General features: G+C 39.4%; 1 protein-coding gene across 4 annotated transcripts in view; it reads right to left on the reverse strand.

The window, feature by feature from the left end:
- LOC148069448 (pro-neuregulin-3, membrane-bound isoform-like) overlaps positions 1-9,132 on the reverse strand; it is a 63,025-nt gene extending 53,893 nt beyond the window's left edge. For 3 of the 4 annotated variants that reach the window (XM_087803031.1, XM_087803033.1, XM_087803032.1), the window contains exon 1: positions 7,481-9,132. In XM_087803031.1, coding sequence (XP_087659157.1) covers positions 7,481-8,162 — 682 coding nt within the window. In that variant the 5' untranslated portion in view covers positions 8,163-9,132. The remainder of the gene's footprint in view (positions 1-7,480) is intronic. The other variant, XM_087803030.1, reaches the window with a different exon arrangement.
- Positions 9,133-22,528: the final 13,396 nt, after the last annotated feature.

Below are 22,528 nucleotides of genomic sequence, written 5' to 3' on the forward strand. Positions count from 1 at the left end.
ATATATATATATATATATATATACATACAGTATATATATATACACACAAGTAAGAGCATGCATATTGTGGCCGAATCTTGGAGTAATCATATCTACTGCGGTCACAGTCAAATAAGAGAGAAACACATGGGAAAAAGCACTTTCTAAATCGCATATATTTAAGCACAAAAACGTCTATTGAATTTGAAGAAGGAATCCAGTGATGTAAACCAAGGGTCCCCAACCCTGTTTGCACCGTGGACCGGATTAATGTGGGTTTTATATTCACAGGCAGACCTTTATTTAAAAACATTTTTCCACTAGGTTTATTTTTTGAGTAAACTTGACTAAACCGGGTGCCAAGAGTCACAGGCTAATGTTTCTTCAGAGAAGAAAAACATCTTTTCCCAAAACAAAACACTTTTAAGAAAATAAATGAAATAAATGAGTTTGTCTTTCTGTGCGGCCCCGTAAAAAATGCCTCACGGACTGGTACGGGGCCCGGACCAGGAGCTGGGGACCAATGTGGTAAACAACGTACAACTGTCCTACAAATTTTCAATAATACACATGTTCACATACTTACATACCGACTTTAAATGTACATTTTATGTGTTTGAATGTGAGAAGACATTAAAGTAAGATAACAGAATGAGACTTCAAATCCTAATATAAAACGAACACAGTTTTCTTACGACCAGTTTTGATGACATTTGCAGATATTTTTGGAAGTTTAGTCAGCCTTCACAGAAATAAGTCAATCTTGACAGTTCCCGCTTAGTCAGAAAAGAAAATGTGCATTCAGTCATTTTAACCTAACATTTATTTGAGAGCCAGTCACCCATAAATAAAGCCGTCGCTGCTTCAGGCAAACAACAAATTTGTTCTAATCTTCTGTACAGAAATAAAAACAGCAAAAGAACGAATAATAAACATCTTGAAGTCTTCTGTATCACAGAGGGGGGTTGGTGAAGGGCGTAGGACCCGCAAAGGTTATTCGGTACATGCTGATGAAAATTCAATTTGTGCTTGTCGTGTCTTGACAAAATGCTATGCTGCAGAATGTGATATATGCAAAAACGGATTAAAAAATATAATCTATAACCTTTTGCACTCGCAGCCAAATCCAACCAAGGGTCCAAAATCCATGGTTTAATCCCCCAAAATTGTAGACACTAGCAAATTAGCATATCCGAACTAGACTATTTTGGGTTCATACTATAATAATAATCTGGGTTTTCATTACCTGGACATGTACACAAAACAATAGGAAAAGGAAGCTAACAACGTTTACTGATTAAATTGGTTTTTTTTTGCCCATTTTTATCTCCTATTCATGTTTACTTTTTTTTTTTACTTTAACCTTACAATAAACATATAATAAAGTTGTTTTATTTTTATTAGTGTTTATCTATATCTCCCATTATTACTTTTGAATAACTAGTTATCATGTTTTTGTAGAGAGGAAATGCTAACCTTGTCCCTTGGTCAAGATCCCTTGTCCCCAAGGTGAACACAAGGGATACCTCAAACATTTGGAAAACACGAAGGTTTAAGACAAAAGCAATAGCTACAGCTCTTAGCTGTGTCACATCCAGATGTTTTGGGATGGCACTGCCATCGGAGGATGTATTATGGATGACGAAGAGGAAGTACATGATTTTGATAAATTAATTTGTAGACTGGAGCAGAAAAAAAAGCTCCTAAAGCTCATTCCCTTTAAGAACAAGTGGTTGATCATGGTCTTTTGAAGTTCCAGGAGACTGACTATCAATTAAGATCTTCACGGTTAATAATTCGGACTTAATGTTCTTTTTTTTTTTTCTTGCTGTGCAGACATTGGAATTTTAAGTTCCCCAAAGGAATCTTCCCAAGGGATGAGTAAACATTGCTTTTAACAGTATCCATCCATCCATTCATCCATTTATCCACCCACATTAGGAACAGAAAATTATGTTTATACTGAACTGGATTATTCTTCTGTACATGTGTTATAAATGTAGAACCTCAATATTTAAGAACATGATAAATATGTGACCACGCTGAAATCTGACCCGTATGGCATTTTCTATGCAGAAAAACAAGGTGTCCATCTCTCTGCCCCCTTATTGTTTTTGAGCTAAGCTTTATTTAGAAAATTAATAAATAATGTACGAGACACTGCAGATAGCTCATCCCTTCAATGACATCAGATTGTGTTATTAAACATGTGACAGTACTGAAGAATTCTTCAGTTTATACTTGTACAAATTGTTTGTACATTCATCTATTAACCATATGACTCACAATATATAATAAAACTTTATTATTCACAGACCATGTACTTGCTTGAATCTTAGTCTGCAGTAGAACCTAAGAAGAGCGTTCATGAAGGAAAACGGTCAATAAAGTAAAGTGCATCCGGGCAATCTACCAAATAAAACACAATTTGCAGACGTTAAACAGCATTTAACTCTGAAACATAGACATTACCTCATAACCAGTGTATTTGCACCGACTCATCATTGAAGAGAGTCTCGCTTCGCTTGTAACATGACACCATGTATGAAGAGAGATCCGTTTTAGATGTCCAGAGTTGCACATTTTGTACGACACAGGGCTGTACTGGTAATCAGGTATAAAAGACATTCATGGTGCAGTCAGAGCACTTTATATTTTATTGGTTTATTTTGGTTCACTAGTAGTAGAGGGCTGGTCCAATACTTGCTGGACATTCACAAACATTACTTTTGTGACCAAGACAATTAGATGGGGAATGTCCTGTTCCATAATCATGGTGCAACAGACATTACCAGATTTTACAATGTGATTCATTGAACTGACATCGGATTGCGCAATGCAGTCTGGATCGCACACTGCAATGATATTTGGTAGAAGTACGGAATATATGGATTTCAAATAGAAGTATTCTCTCAAATGACTTGACATTCCCTTTGGAGAGTCAGATGCTGTGAAAATTAAAAAAGGAATCATGATCGTTTAAATCCAAGATCCCCAACCATGGGATTTATTCATTCATTCATATTCTGCTGCTTATTCCCTAAAGGGAGGGAAGGGGGAGATTGGTGGGGTAGGCTGGGGGGGGGGTCACCTGAACAGGATGCCAGTCTGTCACAGGTTACACAAAGACAAAACATTTACAAACACACTCATACCTACAAAAAATGTCCCGAACATTCACAATCAACCTCTGTTTAATTTTTGAACTGTGAGAGGAAACCAGATTCCCCGGAGTAAACCCAGGCAAAACGTGGAGAACATACAAAATCCACACTGAAAAGTCACAAGTTGCCTCCCTCACAATTTTGAAGCAGACCTGCAACCTTCTTGCTGTGAGGCGGTCAGTCCAACCACTGCGCCACTGTGAGCCTCCATAGACGTCGTTGTTTCTTTTTCCAGGAAAATATATCCGGAAAATTTGTTGTTGATGAATCAAAGACAAGCTGTCACTCTTCTGGGTTGGCAATCAAGCAAAATGGCTTTCAATAGTAAAAAGCCAGAGTCGAACACGCATTACTCAGAGCAAACTACTTGGTTTAAGGATCGGTCACTTTATTGTTTTTTCTATAATAATCCCTATTGCACCACATTTGATTCAAATTGCAGCGATTGATTGGCCAAGCATGACAAAACACTACAAAGCGAGATAGCTTGGATGCAATAACCATGATCCTGGATGACCTCAGGATACATCCTTTTCAGCCCCAGCACTCACAGGAGCATTACTTCTACAGCTGTCTATCAGTATCAAATGTGACCCCTCCTCTCCAGTATCATGCTGACGGTTGCTAATCTGGATTACAGATGACAGAGTTGGACTAAAAATCCATCTGGTGCATCAGAGTGCGAACCACCATGATCCTGTTGCACTCATGTCAACATCTGCAACTCGGGGTATAATCAGTATCATCAGAAACATGCGCGCTCACACACACCAGTTGCACTTTCCTCTTTTGTTCATATCATCATATCACTGGCGAATGGTCACTCCTATTTTACTGGAGAAGCTCAGAGTTCGTAGAAATTGGCTTTACTTGTTGGTCCTCCAATGGAATTCCATCAGATCTACTTCAAAAAACAACAACCATTTTTTGTGAGTTCAGGACAACACAATGTTCCTACATTCAATGATCCTTTCGTTTAGGCATCATTGCTTAAACCATCAGAGCAGCCCTTAATGTATAAATCCCTAAATTCAGCAATTTGTACATTTTTATCAATGAATTTGACAGCTGGTAGTGGTTTGGTGCACGGTGGCAGAGTGGTAAGTGCGATCGTAGCAAGAAGGTTGCAGGTTCACTTTCCGGTTAGAATTTGTATGCACTCCCGTTTCCTCCCACTAGCCCAAAACATACAGAGGTTGGTTGGGAGTTTGGGGAAATTGTCCATATGTATGAGTGTGTGTGTGTGAATGGTTGTATGTCGTTGTGGGCCTTCAACAGAATGGCGTCCTGTCCAGGGTGTCCCCTGCCTCTCCCAAAAGAAGATGGGATAGGCTCCTGCCCCCCTGCGGCCCCCGTAAGAGAATAAGGGGCGGAAAATGAATGAATGAATTCTGAATTTTTGGCACAAGTTTTAGTAAATTTGCAGAATCTCAATAGGGTTGGATAATCTTTCTGGTTCCCTGATTTGTTTTTCAATATAGAGATATACATTTATGAATATCTATATCTATATATAATAAACCACTTTGCATGGTTTTTGAACCATTTAAAAAGTCAGTTGCTGAATTATTCAACTTATAGTTACCAAAATGAATTTCTATTGCTTCTTTATTGGCCACTCGGTGTGTGAACTTTTAGCCTGATACAAGTTCAAGACATAATGTGCACAAACCCTTTTAGTTTGTGGTTAAATTGAGGCTGTGCTGCTTTTGAGCAGAAATATAGTCTCTGAGCAGGATTGTGAAGGCTGCACAGATGGTTATCTGGAGCAGCCTCCCCACCATCCTGGACATCTCCTGCTATAGATGTAAAAAAGGAGAGTCACCGCACCCTGCTCATGCACTCCTTTGCCTTCTGGGAAGTGGTTGCAGCCTCCAGAGCAGGGCCACCCATCTGTCAGAATGATGAACAGTGGTTATGCTCCGTAGGCAAATTATTTATTGCCGCTCTTGTTGAGAGTGTTGTTATCTCCTTTAAGGGGGTCACACATATTTTAACCTTTATTATTATTGTTGCGGATGTTTCGTATGACTTGTTATACTGTCATTTCTGTTGTCACAGGAATTCAGAAATTAATGTTGATCCTTTCCAAATTCATTTTGTTTGGAATAAAATAAAGCTTTTTGGTGAAGCTTGACAGACAGCGGTAGTTCATTTATCTGCCAAAGGCCACTTGCAAGTAGCGTTTGGTGTGAACTGCACCTGTAAGAGCTGTACCACATTAATATATTAAGGGGTGAGGACAAGCTATAAAGAACACCTGCAGAAAGACAGCAGCAGGTCCTGGGACAATTTGACCTTTCACAGTGACCTTAAAAGGTCTTGCCTTTTTCACAAGGGCATTTGTGCCGTTGCCCGGGCTTGAGAAATTAAAGGTTCTCGGGAACTTTTTGTTGCTGCTCAGCAGAACACGGTCCAATTACAGCTTGTTTGTACAACGTATGCAACAAATTGCAATATGTGAAATGTGTTAATAATTTACTATTATTCATGCGGGTCGTTTACGGTTCTTCTTTTTGGTTTATTTATATATTTAAAATGTGATGATACCATGTATCCAATCATTACTATATCAAACAACTCTAACATACACCAATATCTCCCATTCTCGGCATGAAACAATTATAATTTCCTATGATAGAACCAATGTCCTTCCATTTTAGTTCATCAAATCATTCAATCAACATCTTCCTCACGCATCCACTGATCTCGCAATTTCTTTAACAAAACATAAATCTATCTTTCGAGCCTAGTACATGGTACTCTATTATATTAAAACCTCACACACAGGAAACTGTTCCATGAAGCTTCACCAGTATTTTCACTACTAGATGTTCCATCACTCTGTAGTCACACACCTACTGTGGAGTCACGTGCGGATGACAATGTAAGAAGCAGGTGTATATATATATATATCAGGAGGATCCATTTTACCCTCTCTGATAAACTGTGGCAGATGGAGAGCACCTTCAGCCAGAGACTCGTCCTCCCTCAGATAAGATGCCGAGCTTCTGTTCCATTAATACATATCAATTTACCCAAATCCTAATTTTCTCTCAACGTTTACTAATGCAGTCAGAAACACCGACTGTCAAGAGGGAGTGAACATGAAACACTGCAGCAGCATGTAGGAGGTGGAAGACAGCTGGTGGGTGGGTGAATGATTGTGACATTTCCTATGGTCATCTATTAAGCTGTGGAAAAGCTCTGCAGAGTAGAGGCTCTTTAATTGTCGTCATGGATCTTAACAAAACATGTGATCTATTGTAGTAATTATAGTAATAAACTATAGCTTTAGGGCCTTTCATATAAATACATCTTGAGGGGACAGTCTACCGCTACTACTTCATCATAGTTAAAGAATTCTGTTTCTTTTTACTTGTAAAAACAGAAGTTTACCCAAAGAAAGGGTTGTTTGTGTGACATCAGTCTCAAACCAAACTTGTTTTTACTTGTTTACTTGTCCAAGAAGGATGTCTTTACCATCTTAACTTGATTTAAAATAAAAATATGGAATAAATAAAGAAGGTATTACAAACTTAAGAAATAAATAAAATGGAACTATTAAGACTTGTAAGCATGTTGAAAAAAAGCCAGTTGGTTTTCAGATAAATGGATAAAGGGAATAGAATTGGTTAGTTGTAAAAAAAAAAGGATTAATGGATTCAAAGGATTGGATGGATAACTGTTGGATAACATTGGGTACATTGGTTATCTATCAAGGTGGTAGCATTATTTGTGAGTTGTAAAGGGAACACTTTTTCTAACTGGATAAAGAAAATTGTCCCTGATTGTTACTATTATTCCTGGTGGGCAAACAAATCAGAAATGAAGTAGCAAAAATCCTCCATTTGAACACCCGAATTCCAGTCCACAGACTGTATCACTTAACCCTTATATCTAGTAGAATCAAAATCTGATCATCAATTTTTCTTACCCAAATAAAAATCACTATGTGCAAGTTTAATGGTTCTTATAACCATGTTTTATTCTCAGGGTTCTAAAGGCTCTTGACTTCAGCACGGATACTGAATACGAACATAGGTAAGTCTGACATGGCCATCACTGAATCTAGAAGAAACGTCCTTTTAGTCAACTTTTAAATAAGTAATGATCTGAAAGTGCTTCTTTAAATACTTAAATATTAATTTTTAACACCTTCAGATATTCGGAAAGAACCAGCAATTCCCCAAATGCTACAAAAATATAGATTTTCTCATGTTGGTAAGTCAGTCATTCTCAGCCAATGAAGCAATAGGATTTGGAATGAAATTCAGAGAAAAATAGACAACACCACCCATTAGACATTGCGATGAAGAGATTTCACGTCAACTTACGTGTTTTACGGTGACTCTGAGAGCGAGTCAAAAGTGTGGTGGTCTCTGTTGTTGTTATCTCCTGAGTCCACATTGGCGTGGAATCATGAAGAACCGTGGGATTCAGAGATTGGCTGGACGTCACCAATCCAAATCCGAAAGTTGTACGTATAGGTGCTGTGCTTGTAGTAAATCCTGATGGTCCTCGTCGGTTACCAGGGTTTCGCTGCGTCACTTGGCTACGTCCCCCTCTTGGGTTTGTCGTAGACATAAATTGAGTTCTAGACTTGGCCACTGTGACGGTCCTCGTGTTTCCACCCTCTACAGTTGAAGTCATTGTTGTTGTGGTTTCTGGATATTTAGGGATCCCACTTGGCTTGGAAAGAAAAATCGGATCCTGGCCAATCCGATTAGCATCAACCAGGTCTGTTGGCACATAATCTCGCACTGTTCCAACTATGATCCACTTAAGGAGCATCAAACTTAACCCAAGTCCAATGCAGCCAATGAGTAATGGGACCGCACAGAGCCATGTCTGCTGCCGAGGCCAGAATGCACATCGAATTGGGCCCTGGTTCTGGGCCTGGCCCTCTACTTGTCCAACTGAGTCTGAAGGGCCCTCGGGGTCTCCCAGGATTACAGCCCCGGATACGGCTGGACCAGATCTCTGGCTCATTTTCCCCTCACAACCTTTAGGGCTCATGGAGGGTAAATCCTAGCAGACACATGAGTATCCCGGGTAAGATGTCGAGGAGGAAAAGAATAAACACCAAGAAGCTAATGCTTTCAAGCACAGAAACATCAAATCTGAAGGGAATAAGACAAGACAACAATACATTAAAACCTAGATAATCTTCAGATGTTCTCAAATTGTTCACTTCAAAGGAATACTAGTGACAAAAACGCCACGAACCGTCAGCGGACATAAAGAACTCTGCTTTCACATCTGCCAGGAATCTGTGGCATTGGTGCCACTGCAGTAGCAACCATCTCTACTTAACATGCATAGGTACCATCCAAGACGGGACAGCATTGTCTCATCAGGGAGGGAAATTTGCAAGGTGGCTCTCGCACTTTCCAGAGAGAGAAAACAAAACAAAAACCTTTTCTTTTGCAAATGCAGTTAAGTCTGTGTCTTCAAGCTGCACACAATCCTTTTAAATCCTTCAAAGATTCATGAAGATTCCATCTCATTTGGGTTTTCTTGAATAACAGACCCGGGTAATAGTTACTGATGAGCAGAATCGCCTCAGCACTCGACAAATCCAATCAATTTTAAGTCAAAAAAAGGCGACAGGAAAAGGAGGGGTGAGCTCCATTGCAGGGCGGATGGATCTGCAATCCTGCTGCATCTCCAGGTGGCCCTGGATCAGATTTCTGGTGAGCTGTGCGCTCAGTGCCGTGATGTCTCGACGGAGCGCTGCGGCACTGAAAGCATCTCTTTGCATTCCACCACAGGGAGATGACAGTGTTCCGAGCTGAGGCTCTTCACAGCCCCTGAAAAAAAAAAAAAAAAATCTCTTGTGTTTTTTGCTGAGGATCCAGGAGATGCTGAGATGGTGCGACCCTCGCAGAACTCGCAGGAATCAGGGTGAGCCACCCTTCTTCTACCCCCCCCCTGAAAAAAAAAACGTGTGCTGCAACAGCAGTATCAGATAATTTTAGCTGTGGTGACGAAGATGAATATCCAGCTGCCTTCCATGAGCCGCCGTTACTGACGGAGCAGGGAGGGGGGAGAGCGGTAGAGAGAGAGAGAGAGCAAGTGTGGAGGGGGAGGAGGATAAAGGAGAGCAGAAGGAGGGGGATGCACCTGCTAGATGCACCAGCCCTGGGAACACTGTTTCAGATACATACCGAGAAACAAGTGTGTAGTTCATTGTAAGTGTATGTGTGTGTTGCTGAGATCGGGTAGAAAAGGAGGGCAGACGGATGGGAACAGGAAGAAGCAGATTTTATATATATATAATTATTAATATAGTCCTCAGATACATTTCTACAACAGTGTAATTAAAGAAAATAATGAATTTAATCATCATTTCCTTTTTTTTTTTGTTTAAATCGAAATTAATTTCATTAAAACAAATATGCATATGCAGTTTGTGTCATGCAGAATAAAGCCAGCGTCACACAACCTTTTTCCTTGGTGGTAGGATTGATCCTGCCAATTGTGATGATATTCTAATAAATATGGAGAAACATTAAAATGACTCACTCATTCTTTAAAAGTCTTCCATGAATGAATGTAATTTTAGCCTCAGAGATGTCTTCTTTAAAGACCAACTAATGTAAAACTCCAACTCTCCTGACTTACTTGGATCTTTCAAATGATGAAGTCTTCCTCTCTTAGGTGCAGTAAGTCCCTCATCATGATGAGGTTTTGAAGTTATCACTTTAAAAAGCTTTCTCCTACCGTCTTAAGTCTGGGCGAACAAGAGGTTACGAGAGCAGAGTCCATTATTATAATGGCTTCACTCCTCCACCCAGCTGTAATCACGCCCGCTTTTATTTTACACTACAAGTCCCTTGGAGGTGCAGACGTCCAGGAATGATGACACTCAGTGACAAATCTTAGTGCTTGGCCAATCACAGCAGACTGGGTGTAGTTTTGGTAAATGCGATTTCATCTCCAAAATAAGGGTTTTTAGTGGGCGGGACTTGAGCACATTTTCTAATTTATAAATATTCATGTAAATTAAAAGAGATTTTTGAACAAACAGACACATACTGATGAGTACTATAGAGGTCCAAGATTGATTTAAGAGACCCAGCAGTGACACAACTCAGTACCGCCATTTTCAGACAAAGACATTTAGTAAGCCCTCAATGATGTACTAGAACTATAGCTAAACCGATACAGCCAGAAGACAAACGCATAGAGGAGTCATCTTCCCATTTATTAAAGGATAATGTTCATTAATATATTGTTCAGCATATATCGCTTTTCATATTACAGAGGGCAACAAATGACCCTTAAACATGTGTGTAGGTATATAAACTAGGACGTTGTTTTTCTGCCTATTGCAATCAAAGTATTTCATCGTCTGCAGCCCGAACATTGCGATAATGTTATTTACTGGCAGGGGTGTTTCACTGCCACTGCAAATCGAGTTACACATTTGAGGTCAGAGTTACATATTTGCAAATCGAGTAAAGCTTTTGAGGATTCAGTTACAGATGTACTTATGTATTTTCAGATCACGCATTTACAAAGCTTTCGCTCTAATAATGGCCCCTTTAGAGCCAGTCTGGACACTTGGCGAGGTCAGACTGTGGACATGTCGGACAAAGAATTCTAGAAATAGAGGGACCAGGCCAGGGAAAAAAAAAGAAAAAGATAAACATTGTGGTTTGTGTATGAATGAAAGGAAGACATGAAAAGGGAGACTGCCATGCTGAGTCATGCACTGATATGCAATTATGGTAAGAAAGGGAAGAACATAAATTATGTTGAAAATATATAAATAAATACATCCCTACCTGCTTTAACATTTGGCCTCAGATTCCCTTTCCTGCACACTTATACATATATGTTACTTCTACTAATTAGACTGAATCTACTCTATAAAAATCATGTTGATCATCTATTCAGGTGCATATGCATCCCTCTTGTCAGAACCAGATTAACCCACTTGATAGCAATAAATATTTATAACACTAACCTGGACCACGTGATATAAAGGTTAGTTATGATTTCTTATGAAATCTCTTATTTAGAAAACTGAGAAACAAAAATAGAAATAAGTAGTGATGGGTTGATGAGGCTTTATGATACAATTAATTGAATTGGTGAATTAGAGTAAACAATATTATAAAGAATACAGTGCGATCTAGAGGCATTTCAAAATGATTCACTTTATCATGATACAGTATCTTCTTATATTTATGATTATATATATATACCCAAAAGACACAGTTACTAACGGCTGAATCAGTAGTGTTGGTGTTGAGGCAGTCAGGCTGCAAACAGAAAGCTCAACTGTATCTGAGGAATAGAAATGCGTCATTCATGATTCATTCATTTGAACCGGTCTTTAAAACCAGTCATCTTGAAGAGGTGCAGCCAGCACAGCAGCTGTTTGATGGACCCTCACTTTAATAATCTACTTAGTCACTGCAGCGCTGATCGATTCCTCACATCATCCACTTTGTTTTTGATTGAATCGTTCCTAAAGTACGTTCACATGTGTAATGCTCAGTTACATGCTTAAGTCCTGGTCTCAGTTGATCATGTTCAATAGCACTTCTGTCTCCTCTTGGTCAGTCTTTCCATGCTCACTTGGCTCTTTTTGTACCGAACTCATTTGCGATGCATAATCAGTGATATCTATCATTGTAAAGTATATTACACACATCAACTTTTAGTTTTAAAAACTATGTTCCATTAGGGAAAAAAACTGATTTTATCCATACATCAAGTATAATTGCAATAGAGGTCAAGTCGATAATATTATTTCACAACAACACACTATGACTGATCTGTAAAATGGCTTCAGTTGGAATATAAACTGGCGCCACCATGTGTCTAGACTGGATAAATACAATTTTGCATGATGAGCTAAATTACTGAAATAATTAAAATAGTCTTTGGAAGACGTTTTGCTGAACTCAATAAATGATGAAACGATAAAAGAAAATTGAGTTGGTTCTCACTACAGTGGAGTAGACTATCTTAAATATTTAATATCCAACAATTTTAATTTTATTTTTCCTTTTACTCCTAGTTTGCATAAGATCACATGCATATAAAATTGTATCAGATGCTGCCATTATTTGACTCCTGCTCTTGCGCAAAGGTAAACCCCCAGTCATTTTTGAAATCGATTCGAGAAATGACTCAGCCAATATCACACTTCTGCATTAGTCAATCTCTCACCCTATGGGGAGGCACGGAATTTAAAGCAGATGTGATGGTGCATCGATGGGTAGAATGCCAAAGACTCCTGGTCAATTGTGATCGACGCCTTGCAGAACATCGCTCTTAACCATTAACACTGCAAACTGCATCCTCATCACAGAGCCACAATAAAAAGCCTCTGTTCATTGTACGAAATAACATTATCCATGTGGTGAAGCACGAGGCTGGCCTTGTTCCCCGGGTGTGGCAGGTGGTATGGAGCCAGAGGGAAATATATTGAATTATACACTAGAATTGCATGTCTATCCAAACCAGTTGTGTTCATTTGTGTGAACGCTGCAGGATTACAAGTAAATCCTAGCTCTAATCATCAATTATCACGGACCTCAGCACGTCAGAAATGATTTAGTTTGCAGATATATTTTACAACATCATGCAAACATGATCGGACGGGAAAATAACTGCTTTAAAAATGGGTGGAAAAGGTGATTAGATGAAACATCAGACACAATCAGACGCAAACTTAACTACACTTTACCAACTAATTGCAGTTTTGTGCTCATCAACTGTGGTGATCAATACAGGGTGTGTGAGATAGACACAACACACACAAACACGGATAAAACTCACTGTTGCTTTGGATCTTCTGTGGTGGTTTCCATGGAAACAAGTCATGTCACTGTGTTGCTAATGAGGGGATTACACAGCTTAGACTGTTCACAAGACAGACACTTAATCATGGAGGCGTAGCGCAAGCAATCCCACCAAGAGCCAGAGGGGGTCTGAGGAGAAGAATGGCTGAGGTCAAAGGGAAGAGAAGGTAGAGGAAGGAGGAGGAGCTGGAGACGCAATCAGTATTAGTGTGGTGTAGTTTAAAAGGAATCGAATGAAGCTGGTTTAAAATGTAACAAAAATCACTCAAGGAAACTTTTTACTACAGTGTTTCTAACAAAGTAACGGCCCGGAAACAACCCACCATAACCCAGAGTAAATGCACTTTTGTCATTTGGGTTGATGCTGAATAAACAGATAACCTTTTGTGTTCAGGAATACTGACTTCTTCAATAATGCCATGCCATCTCACTGATTCTGTGATCTGATCCTCTCGCCTTTTGGCCAAATCCCACCACCACCAATGCGTCAGGGACTTTGACCCACTCTCCAGAACCTTCAGGTATTGGTAACTGGCTAGGCCACTCGAGGTTCTTGATAGGCTTCTTACAGAGACATTCCTTAGTTACTCTGGCGTGTTTAGGGGTCAGTGTCGTGCTGGAAGACCCAGACATCAAGCATCTTCAGTGCTCTTACTAAAAGAAGGAACTTGTTGCAATGTTTTGCAATACATTGCCCAATGCTTCCTCCCCTCAATATGGTGCAGTCATTTACAGAACGCATCCTCAAAGAATGATATTTCCACCTTTAAGCTTCATGGCTGGTATAGTGTTTTTGGGGTTGTACTCACCCTTTTTCCGTCAAATACGGCAAATAAAATGTAGGTTTTTCTTTCATTCTAAAGAAAGACTTGGCTGGACAAAACAAGGTTTGTCAGAAGTCTGCTACCCTGACACATTACCTTGAACTGCTAGGCCCTCCTGAAAACAAACAAACTGCTCACGTCAAGAATACATAAAGTGAATACATAGTGAGTTAAGTCCAGCGGATGTAAAGAAAAGTTGTCAGAAGTGGGATTTGAAACATTACCTCTAAAACCGACTATTATCCTAATGCATTACCTTGAACTGCGAAGCCCTCCTGACAACACAAGCTGGTCATGTCACAGATAAACAAAGTGATTACGTACATTCAAATTTGAATTGATCCAAGTTAATCTTCAAACAGAAATGGATGGACAAAACAAGGTTTTGTATACAACAAGCATAATTGTATAAAGCAAATTCATAATAAATTGCATTAAGTATACAGTATATAATAAAGAGTTGTCAGATGTGGGATTCGAACCAACCTCGTGTTGAGAATTCGATCTTGAAGCAGCGCCTTGGACCGCTCTGCCATTTCATGTTTTGATCCTAAAACAGACATGGATAGTCAAAACAAGGATTGTCAGATGTGAGTTTTAAACCCATGTTGCTGCGAGAGACTGTGACCTGAGGCACTACCTTGGGATGCTTGGCCCTCCTGACAAAACATGCTGCTCATTTCACAGATAAATACAGCGAATACATAATGAATTGCATTCAACAGATAAAATATAGAGTTGGCAGACGTGGGATACGAACACACTCCTCCGGCTGAGACTCTGCCCTTAACGCGGCCTCTTTACTTTGCAGGTTTTTAATCTTCAATCAGATTTGGGTAGATAAAAGGTTTGTCAGATATGGTATTCGAATGTATGCCTCCAAAAAAGACTGAAACCTGAATGCAGCACCTTAGACTGCTCCGTTACTTTTCTTTTTTGCAAAAGAAGCAGCTCCTTTGTATAGACCCATAAAGTGAAAACATAGTAAATAGCATTCAATAAATATCACAATATCAACTATATACAGTATATCTCTCATAAAAAATGTTATCTTTTTTATATATATATTTTTTAGGATTATAGCAACAAAGTGCAACTACTGGATGGCAAGTTAAACAGTTGAGCTTGTCTACTGGTTGCCAGAGAAAGTACTAACAACTTATTCTTAAGGACTGCATAGTATGCAATCATAATGATTGATCATTAAAACCAATAGCCACAATGAAAGGCAGAAATCTTGAAAATGTAAAAAATTGTCAGACATGGGATTTAAACCCATGCCTCAGTGAGAGACTTTTACCTGATGACAGCACCTTGGTCACGCCAACTTATTAACGCTTTAAGTTTGCACACATAATTCTTTCATCTTTAAAAAGGAAGAGAAGGTAGAGGAAGAGGAGGAGCTGAAGACGCAATCAGTATTAGTGTGGTGTAGTTTAAAAGGAATCGAATGAAGCTGGTTTAAAATGTAACAAAAATCACTCAAGGAAACTTTTTACTACAGTGTTTCTAACAAAGTAACGGCCCGGAGACAACCCACCATAACCCAGAGTAAATGCACTTTTGTCATTTGGGTTGATGCTGAATAAACAGATAACCTTTTGTGTTCAGGAATACTGACTTCTTCAATAATGCCATGCCATAGGTTTGCACACATAATTCTTTCATCTTTAAAAAGACGTGGGTAGCTATGACAAGATTTGTCAGAAGTGGTCTTCAAACTCACGCCTCCGCGAGAGACTACGATCTGAACGCAACGCCTTGGACCCCCCGACAATCCTCACAATTCCTCATGTTACAGAGGTATAAGTTTACATAGTAAACAGCATTCAGTGAAAATCACGAAGTTTTGTCAGAAGAATGATTCGAACCCACACTTCTGTAAAAGACTGCGATCATCAGGGCTAGCCTGACGTAGAAAAGCTTTATCATTGAAGAGGTATCATTGTATTGGCTTCAATTAGACACGGGTAGGTGTAAAAAGATGTGTAGGAAGTAGGATTCGAACCCACACCCCTGTAAGAGACTGCAACCTGAATGCATAGCCTGGGCAAAGAAAAGCTTTAAGCTTTGCAGAGTCATGACTATACTGTCTTTAAATAGACATCGGTAGGTGTAACAAGTGGGATTCGAACCCACACTTCTGTAAAAGATTGCAACTCAGAAATACCTCCAAGTTGTACCAATGGCACCTGGTTCAAATACAGTATATACTAAATTGGTTCTTATTCGTAAATTATTAAATGCCTACAATTTAGAAAACCTCTGACAGTATTACAAAACTACAAAAGCGAACCACATCCTGCAGGAGATGACTATTTTTTATGGGTAGATGGTGGATTGAGCACAATGACAGGTTATCTGCTTAGCTGCCCCACAGGGTGAAGGTGGAAGCAAACACAAAAGTCTCATAAAGTGAGACCTAAAAAAAAAGGAAATTATAGCAGTCACGGTGTCCAATACAAAGAAACACTCGGAACAGTTGATGATATGATTAATTAAAATGGGTAATTTATGACAATTAGGACACACATCTGAAACACTTGGAGCTGCACTGGCTCTGCCTGGACGGCCCAGATCCAGAGAGCAGAACCTGCGGTGAGCAGATAAGAGCAGAAAAAAAAAGCTCACCACACAATCAATTTTGTTCGCTCGCCAGGAGGAAGCTTTCAGGGAGTCATTTCAACACAATGGCAGGTAAACACACACACAAACACACACACAAAGCAGGTAGTGAAGGTAAAAAATGGAGTTCCTGAACTTCTGCATGTCTTTGTCACAAAGTTGTTATGATCATTCTAGTTTTGTCTTATCTGTATCACCAGATACTTCCAGACACAACACATTGCCATTTGTCTCATCTGCGCAATGATATGTGCCCTAGGAATGAAGAGCCGTTCTCCTCAAAATGACTCTACTCTTAAGATTCTATTGTATCAAAGATTTGGATGTTCGCCTTCCATCTGTGCCATGTTGTAACCTTAAGAATGGAATGGTTGAATTAAACATCTCAAATGTTTAAACGTTGAATTATTGAATAATTAAGTTCAATCATTGTATATTGTAAAGTTGAAATTATTTTATTCAAATAATTGAATACACTATTTAAAGACTGTAATGTTTTCTGAAGGATTTTTTTCTCACACATACTGTTGCATATTCTTATTCCAAAAATGTTGTTTTTCAATATTTTTCAATTTGTAGCCTTTTAAATTCAATAGAAAAAAATCGAAGCCTTTTAATTCAATATAAAATGCGGGTATAATAGTGTTGCAAGCCATTTGGTTACTTGGAACTTTCAGCCTATTAGTGTATGTCACACATAGGTGATCAGGTGACAACATAGAAGCGCTGGCAGATACATTTAGAAGTGTTAACTTCGTTTTAATGTCTGGGATCTCGAAGAGCTTACATAACATATCACTTCAATCTGTGGTTTCTGATGTCAAAGGAATTAAGCGGGAGGGATGTGATTATCTGACGCTCAGCTTGTATTAGAGCCTGTTTGTCAGAGTCTTATCCACTACGTCTCTATAGCTCTCCCAGTTAATGAGTCACCATGTTCATCTTTCGGAGTCGTAGGTTCGAAACCCGCTCTTGACTTTATTCAACCGGTGTCATGTTTTAGAATGAGTTGTATGTGGTGAGACAGAGTCTCTTTATAAAGCTTTATAACGGATATTTGGCCATCAGATGACATTATTAGATTGTACTGTGTTTTTGCTTTATTTGTATGCGATTCATAATGTAAACCGTCTGCATCTTTGTTGAGGACTACAGATGGAAAGTAGCATTGTGCTAAATCTGGTGCAGCCTTCTTTTTAACGTAACTGCACATTGTCATTTTAAATAAACTGAACTGAGCCTGTTCTAAATCGACAGACATATGAACAATTGTTAATGGGCTTTTGTGACCAATGATGACGGCCTTCACCAAATCAACCGTGGTCCTATAAATACTCCAACTCTTTGCTGTAATTTGACTAATTCTGTCCAACACATTATAGCTGCAACATGAAAATAGGAAGGTGAGAACATGTCGGTCTTAAATAACAAATGTTAATTTAAGCATTTTAATTAAATTCTTTTAATTAATTGTATAGATCTGTTTTTGCACGACAGAGACAGAAGGCATATCTCCTTGGAGACAGATGTGGGAGCTTATGGGTAAATCAAAGACATCAATGACAAAACTATTAAGACACAAGCGACAGCAGGTGCAAATGTCTCACTGAATAAATACAGTATATTGGGGCAGTCGATGGACATAATTAAGGAAATACAAAGAGTGGAGAAGTAAATCTACAAACTCAGGTTGAAATAAATGTTCACTCCATGAAGTGAAAATTGACTTAATATGACACAGCTTTTCTGTTGCACATTTCCTCTATAAATATATATGAAGCCAAAGGTTTGGACACACCTAACAGGCTCATTCAAAGCTATTGCAATTTTCTGGTTTGACTGACCCGTCACCTCGTATTAGAAGCCACAACCTCAACTAATTGGGGGCCAGTTTCATCAGATTATCATAATTCGGCGTGTCCGAAATATGCCGCTTGACTGGAGTCTGGCTAACACGACAATTCTAAGATGAATGCAAAGTCATATTAGTTTTAAAACAATGTCTTCAGTCAAGTAAACATTTTATTATAGATACTACATCCATACAGTGGGTACAGAAGTAATTTTTCACTCTGTTTCAATGCAGTCATTCGCTAAAATTATTTAAGTTCATTTTTCCCCCCTCATTAATGTACACTCAGCACCCCATCAGAAAAAAACAGAAATTTAGGAATGTTTGCATATTTATTAAAAAAGGAAAACAGAAATATCACACGGTAGTATTCAGACCCCTTGCTCAGTATTGGGTGTTGTGGGCGCAACAAGGAAATTAGCCAAATATATTGTGGTTATATTATATTGGTGTTTTAATTCACAAAACGTGTTACAATCACAATAAGAAAGGTAATCCATCTTAATTACACAACCCAGTACGGAGAGAATATCGTCAAGACTGGTTAGACAGAAAACTCACCTGCCCTTCTTTTGTGGCACTGGCTGGATTATAGCACCCACTGGTCAACAATGTTTTTGCAACCAAAAACTTATTTAAAAAGATACAAATCTATTCCAAATTATGTGTGATGTAAATGTAAGGAATAGGTAAATCCTCTCACAGTTTCAGTCTCCAGCTCCAAAGCCTGGTAGAAGATCCAAAACAATGTTAAGGTTTTCTTTTTTAATCTTTATCATTTTGTTTGCAAGAGTGATTTCAATCTTCTTGAGCTTTGTTTGCTCAGCTGATTTTCGGTCCGCTCATGAAAGAACCCTAAACTATATTTTATAATTTAAAAGTCTTTGTGTAGCAACTCAAAGAACCATCCTGGATTTTGAGGGAGTGATTGTATTGACACACGAGTGTCACTAACCTCTCTGGAAAACGGTTGTGGTGAGGAGGAAAAACATTTTCTGAAACTAATGTGTCAATGTACCCTCCATTTGCTCAATTGATTCTATGGTTACCGTTTACAAATTATAATTAATTATAGACTAATATTGTTAGTTTCCTTGATGATTGGAAGCCACCATGTTTTTAGTTCCCCACACCGGTGTCTCGCCAGACTGGGAATCACAGCATCATCCGTCTCTCAGAGCCCATTGGTCCGTTAGTCTCTCACAGCCCCCATCGGTCTCACAGCAGCGTTTTCATTTATAGTCCCCTGTATAGTGGCATCATACCAGACATCACTGGTTAATCCTCGCCATGTCACACCGAGAGGACATCCTCAATAAATAGCTGTTAATGGACAACTTTTGTCAGCTGGGGTTTGTTGTCGATCCATTGAAGAGCTTGCTGATGACCAGTATGCAAACTGACTACTTTGATGTGTTAATGGATTTAAGATCAGCATTTTAGCAGTTCCTACAACGCACATCCAGTATTTGATTCGACTGGGGACCTGGGCCAGGTCTTAACAGAGGACAGCGGTAAGGGGCGACATAGCTCAGATGGTAGAGTGGTTGCCTGCAGTCCAAAAGGTTGCAGGTTCAGCTCCAGACAAGCTTGTGTCGTTGTGTCCCTGCGCAAGACACTTTACCCTGACTGCTCCTGATGGTAGACTTGGCGCAAGTGTGCAGCCTACTCCCATCAGTATGTGTGAATGGCTGTCAAAAGCACTACCGAATTTCCCCTCGCGGGACTAATAAGGGATTATATCTGTTCGGTCCCTCCTGGAGCTCATGACCACTAATCACCCATTAGTCAAACTTGGGCTTTTTGCATGCAGAGGCTCCAGTGTTGGTTCTGTCGTCTCAACCAGGAATGAGTGGTGCTGTGTCTCAAATCGCATACTACTCTTAGTATGCTAGAAGTTAGTATGCATCAGTTAAGTGTACGTACTTACTAGTACGCAAATTCTCCACAGATAGTATGTCTCAAATCAAACGCTGCTGCTACACACTAACCGGAGATCACATGACAGCTTCTTCTTCTACTTCTATTTAACGATGTTTCAACCAGCTGTTTGAACGCTATCGCCGACACCTGCTGGCAGCACGTATTGCAACTTTGGAAAAAGAAATAAAGAAAAAATATGAGAATCTAAATAATCGCAAGATATTTAAGCTGGTATCAGCAGCGAAGACTTGTTTATCCTTCTACTGCTGCAGAAAATGCACCTGTAAGTATATGCATATATATGCATTTATATATGACGTCACTTCCGTCTAAAACGTCACTAAGATGGCGGCTGTTTAGTGTGTTTAGTGTCCATCGAACCATGCTCAGTTTTGTGGGCGTGTTAGTACGCCAATTTAATGTGCGTGGCGCACTAAATTTCGCATACTAAGAATTGAGACGCACTAACGCACTAAAAATACTAACTTTTAGTACGCTAGTATGCGATTTGAGACACAGCATGGGTCTTGCATAGCATTTTGATAGTTTATCAAGAAAAAATGTTTTAGAAAATAGCAAAAACACTCATCCCAAAGGAGGATGTAGCCTGGACAGAATCAGAAGAAATAACATTTCCTGTTGTAAATGTTTGCAATTTACTGTGACCAGCAAGGTCTAGGTTACCATCAATGATCAGAAAAGAGAGACTGTTGAAATTGTATATTCCATTCCAATTTACAAAGTGTAATTCAGCAAAAGAAAGCACTGCTTCTGAAAAAAGAAAATATAAAGTCAAGTAACGTCATGTATTGCTGCTTTAAAATCAAAGACAACACCTGTCGATTGGGGGAGAAGTCAAGCAGGTCAAGGAGTTGTGGGGCTAATAATAAGGTAATGACAGATTATACTTACTTACTCATGACCTTTTGTGAACTTTGAATAGTCAATAATCTTTATACAAAAATGATTTCATTGATTTAGACCTAGTGCCAACTGGCAATGAGCATATCAAAGCCAAATTGAACAAAGCCATCACTTCAAAGCCAGGAACTATTGGAGAATGAAGGCTCATGGAAACTTATTTAAAGGGTAGACTCTGAGGCGGTTAGCGATTTAATCAGAAAGTAACCTGTAAGCATGTTTCGTGGGAGTACCACGATCACCCGCAGAAATATACCTAGAGTTCGATTCCAATCACAGCTGACCCAGTTTGTGGGGCAGCATGCCTTTGAAACAAATAGGGAACCGGCAGAAATCCGAATCAGACTTCTGAGGCCTCAGGAGCCTGGCAGACTGCCTTTGCGCTGCTGTAGCCCTCCTCGACTACGTTACAGGATTGTTCCTCAAGATGGGGAGCAACAGTCAGCTACCCGGTTTCGCCGATCTGAAGTGACACCCCTCCGACTAAGGATGGACTCACATTCAGGCATCCGGATGGTTCGGGCAGGCTGTCGACCCATCAGCCTCAGCATCAGGTCCTTAAATCCAAACATTCGGATAGTACGGACAGGAAGCAGACCTATCCGTCTCAGGATCAGGTCTGAGCTTCCAGTAAGACTTGGTTACACAGGTGAAAGAGCCACTAGTGTCCAGCTCAGACCCAGGTCCACGGGGGTACATGCTCGATCCCCAAGTGTATGAACTGTCGAAGAAACTCAGTAAAACCTTCCAAACTGCCTAGTGGAAAAAACATTGGGAAAGAGATTTTATATACAGATATTTCTAAATATATATTTACAATATATTCTTGCTCATTGGACACAGAGACAATTAAATAAAGATTTTCTAAAATTGGACAACATTTTTGGGTTAGATTGAGAATCCATTCTTAATACTACTTCATTGAGTAACAAAGAATGGAAATGGAACGTAAATCCATATTGAAGACCAAAAGCAACATAATTGAATGAATAGGAAATAAACACACCAAATAAATAAATATTGAATCTTGTGCTGTTGCATTCAGCAAAATGTATGCCTGAGACTAGAATTTTTTTTTTTCTAGGGTCATTTTTTTAGCAGGTCCACAAAGCGCACTCACTTACTCGATGATGTTGTCAAACGGCGCTTACCAAGAGAAACGTCCACAAGATGGATCACATATTCTTGGCTCATGTAGCTAGCAAGCATGTACTAATCTGATCTGCTAGCTGTATTCCGTATCATTATAGAAATTCCAGATACAGATCCAGACTACTGGGATAATGACACTAATGATGGCCGCTGGATATGATCTATGGGATGGAGATGGTTGCAGTGCCTTTGAGTTTTCTAACTTCGTGGGTTGGCGTTCCAGCTATCTGCCTCTTAGACGGCGTCTTGACTGTTGACAACATC

The sequence above is a fragment of the Callionymus lyra genome, chromosome 11 (genome assembly GCF_982586985.1).
Source record: "Callionymus lyra chromosome 11, fCalLyr1.hap1.1, whole genome shotgun sequence".
In the NCBI taxonomy this organism is placed as follows: domain Eukaryota; kingdom Metazoa; phylum Chordata; class Actinopteri; order Syngnathiformes; family Callionymidae; genus Callionymus; species Callionymus lyra.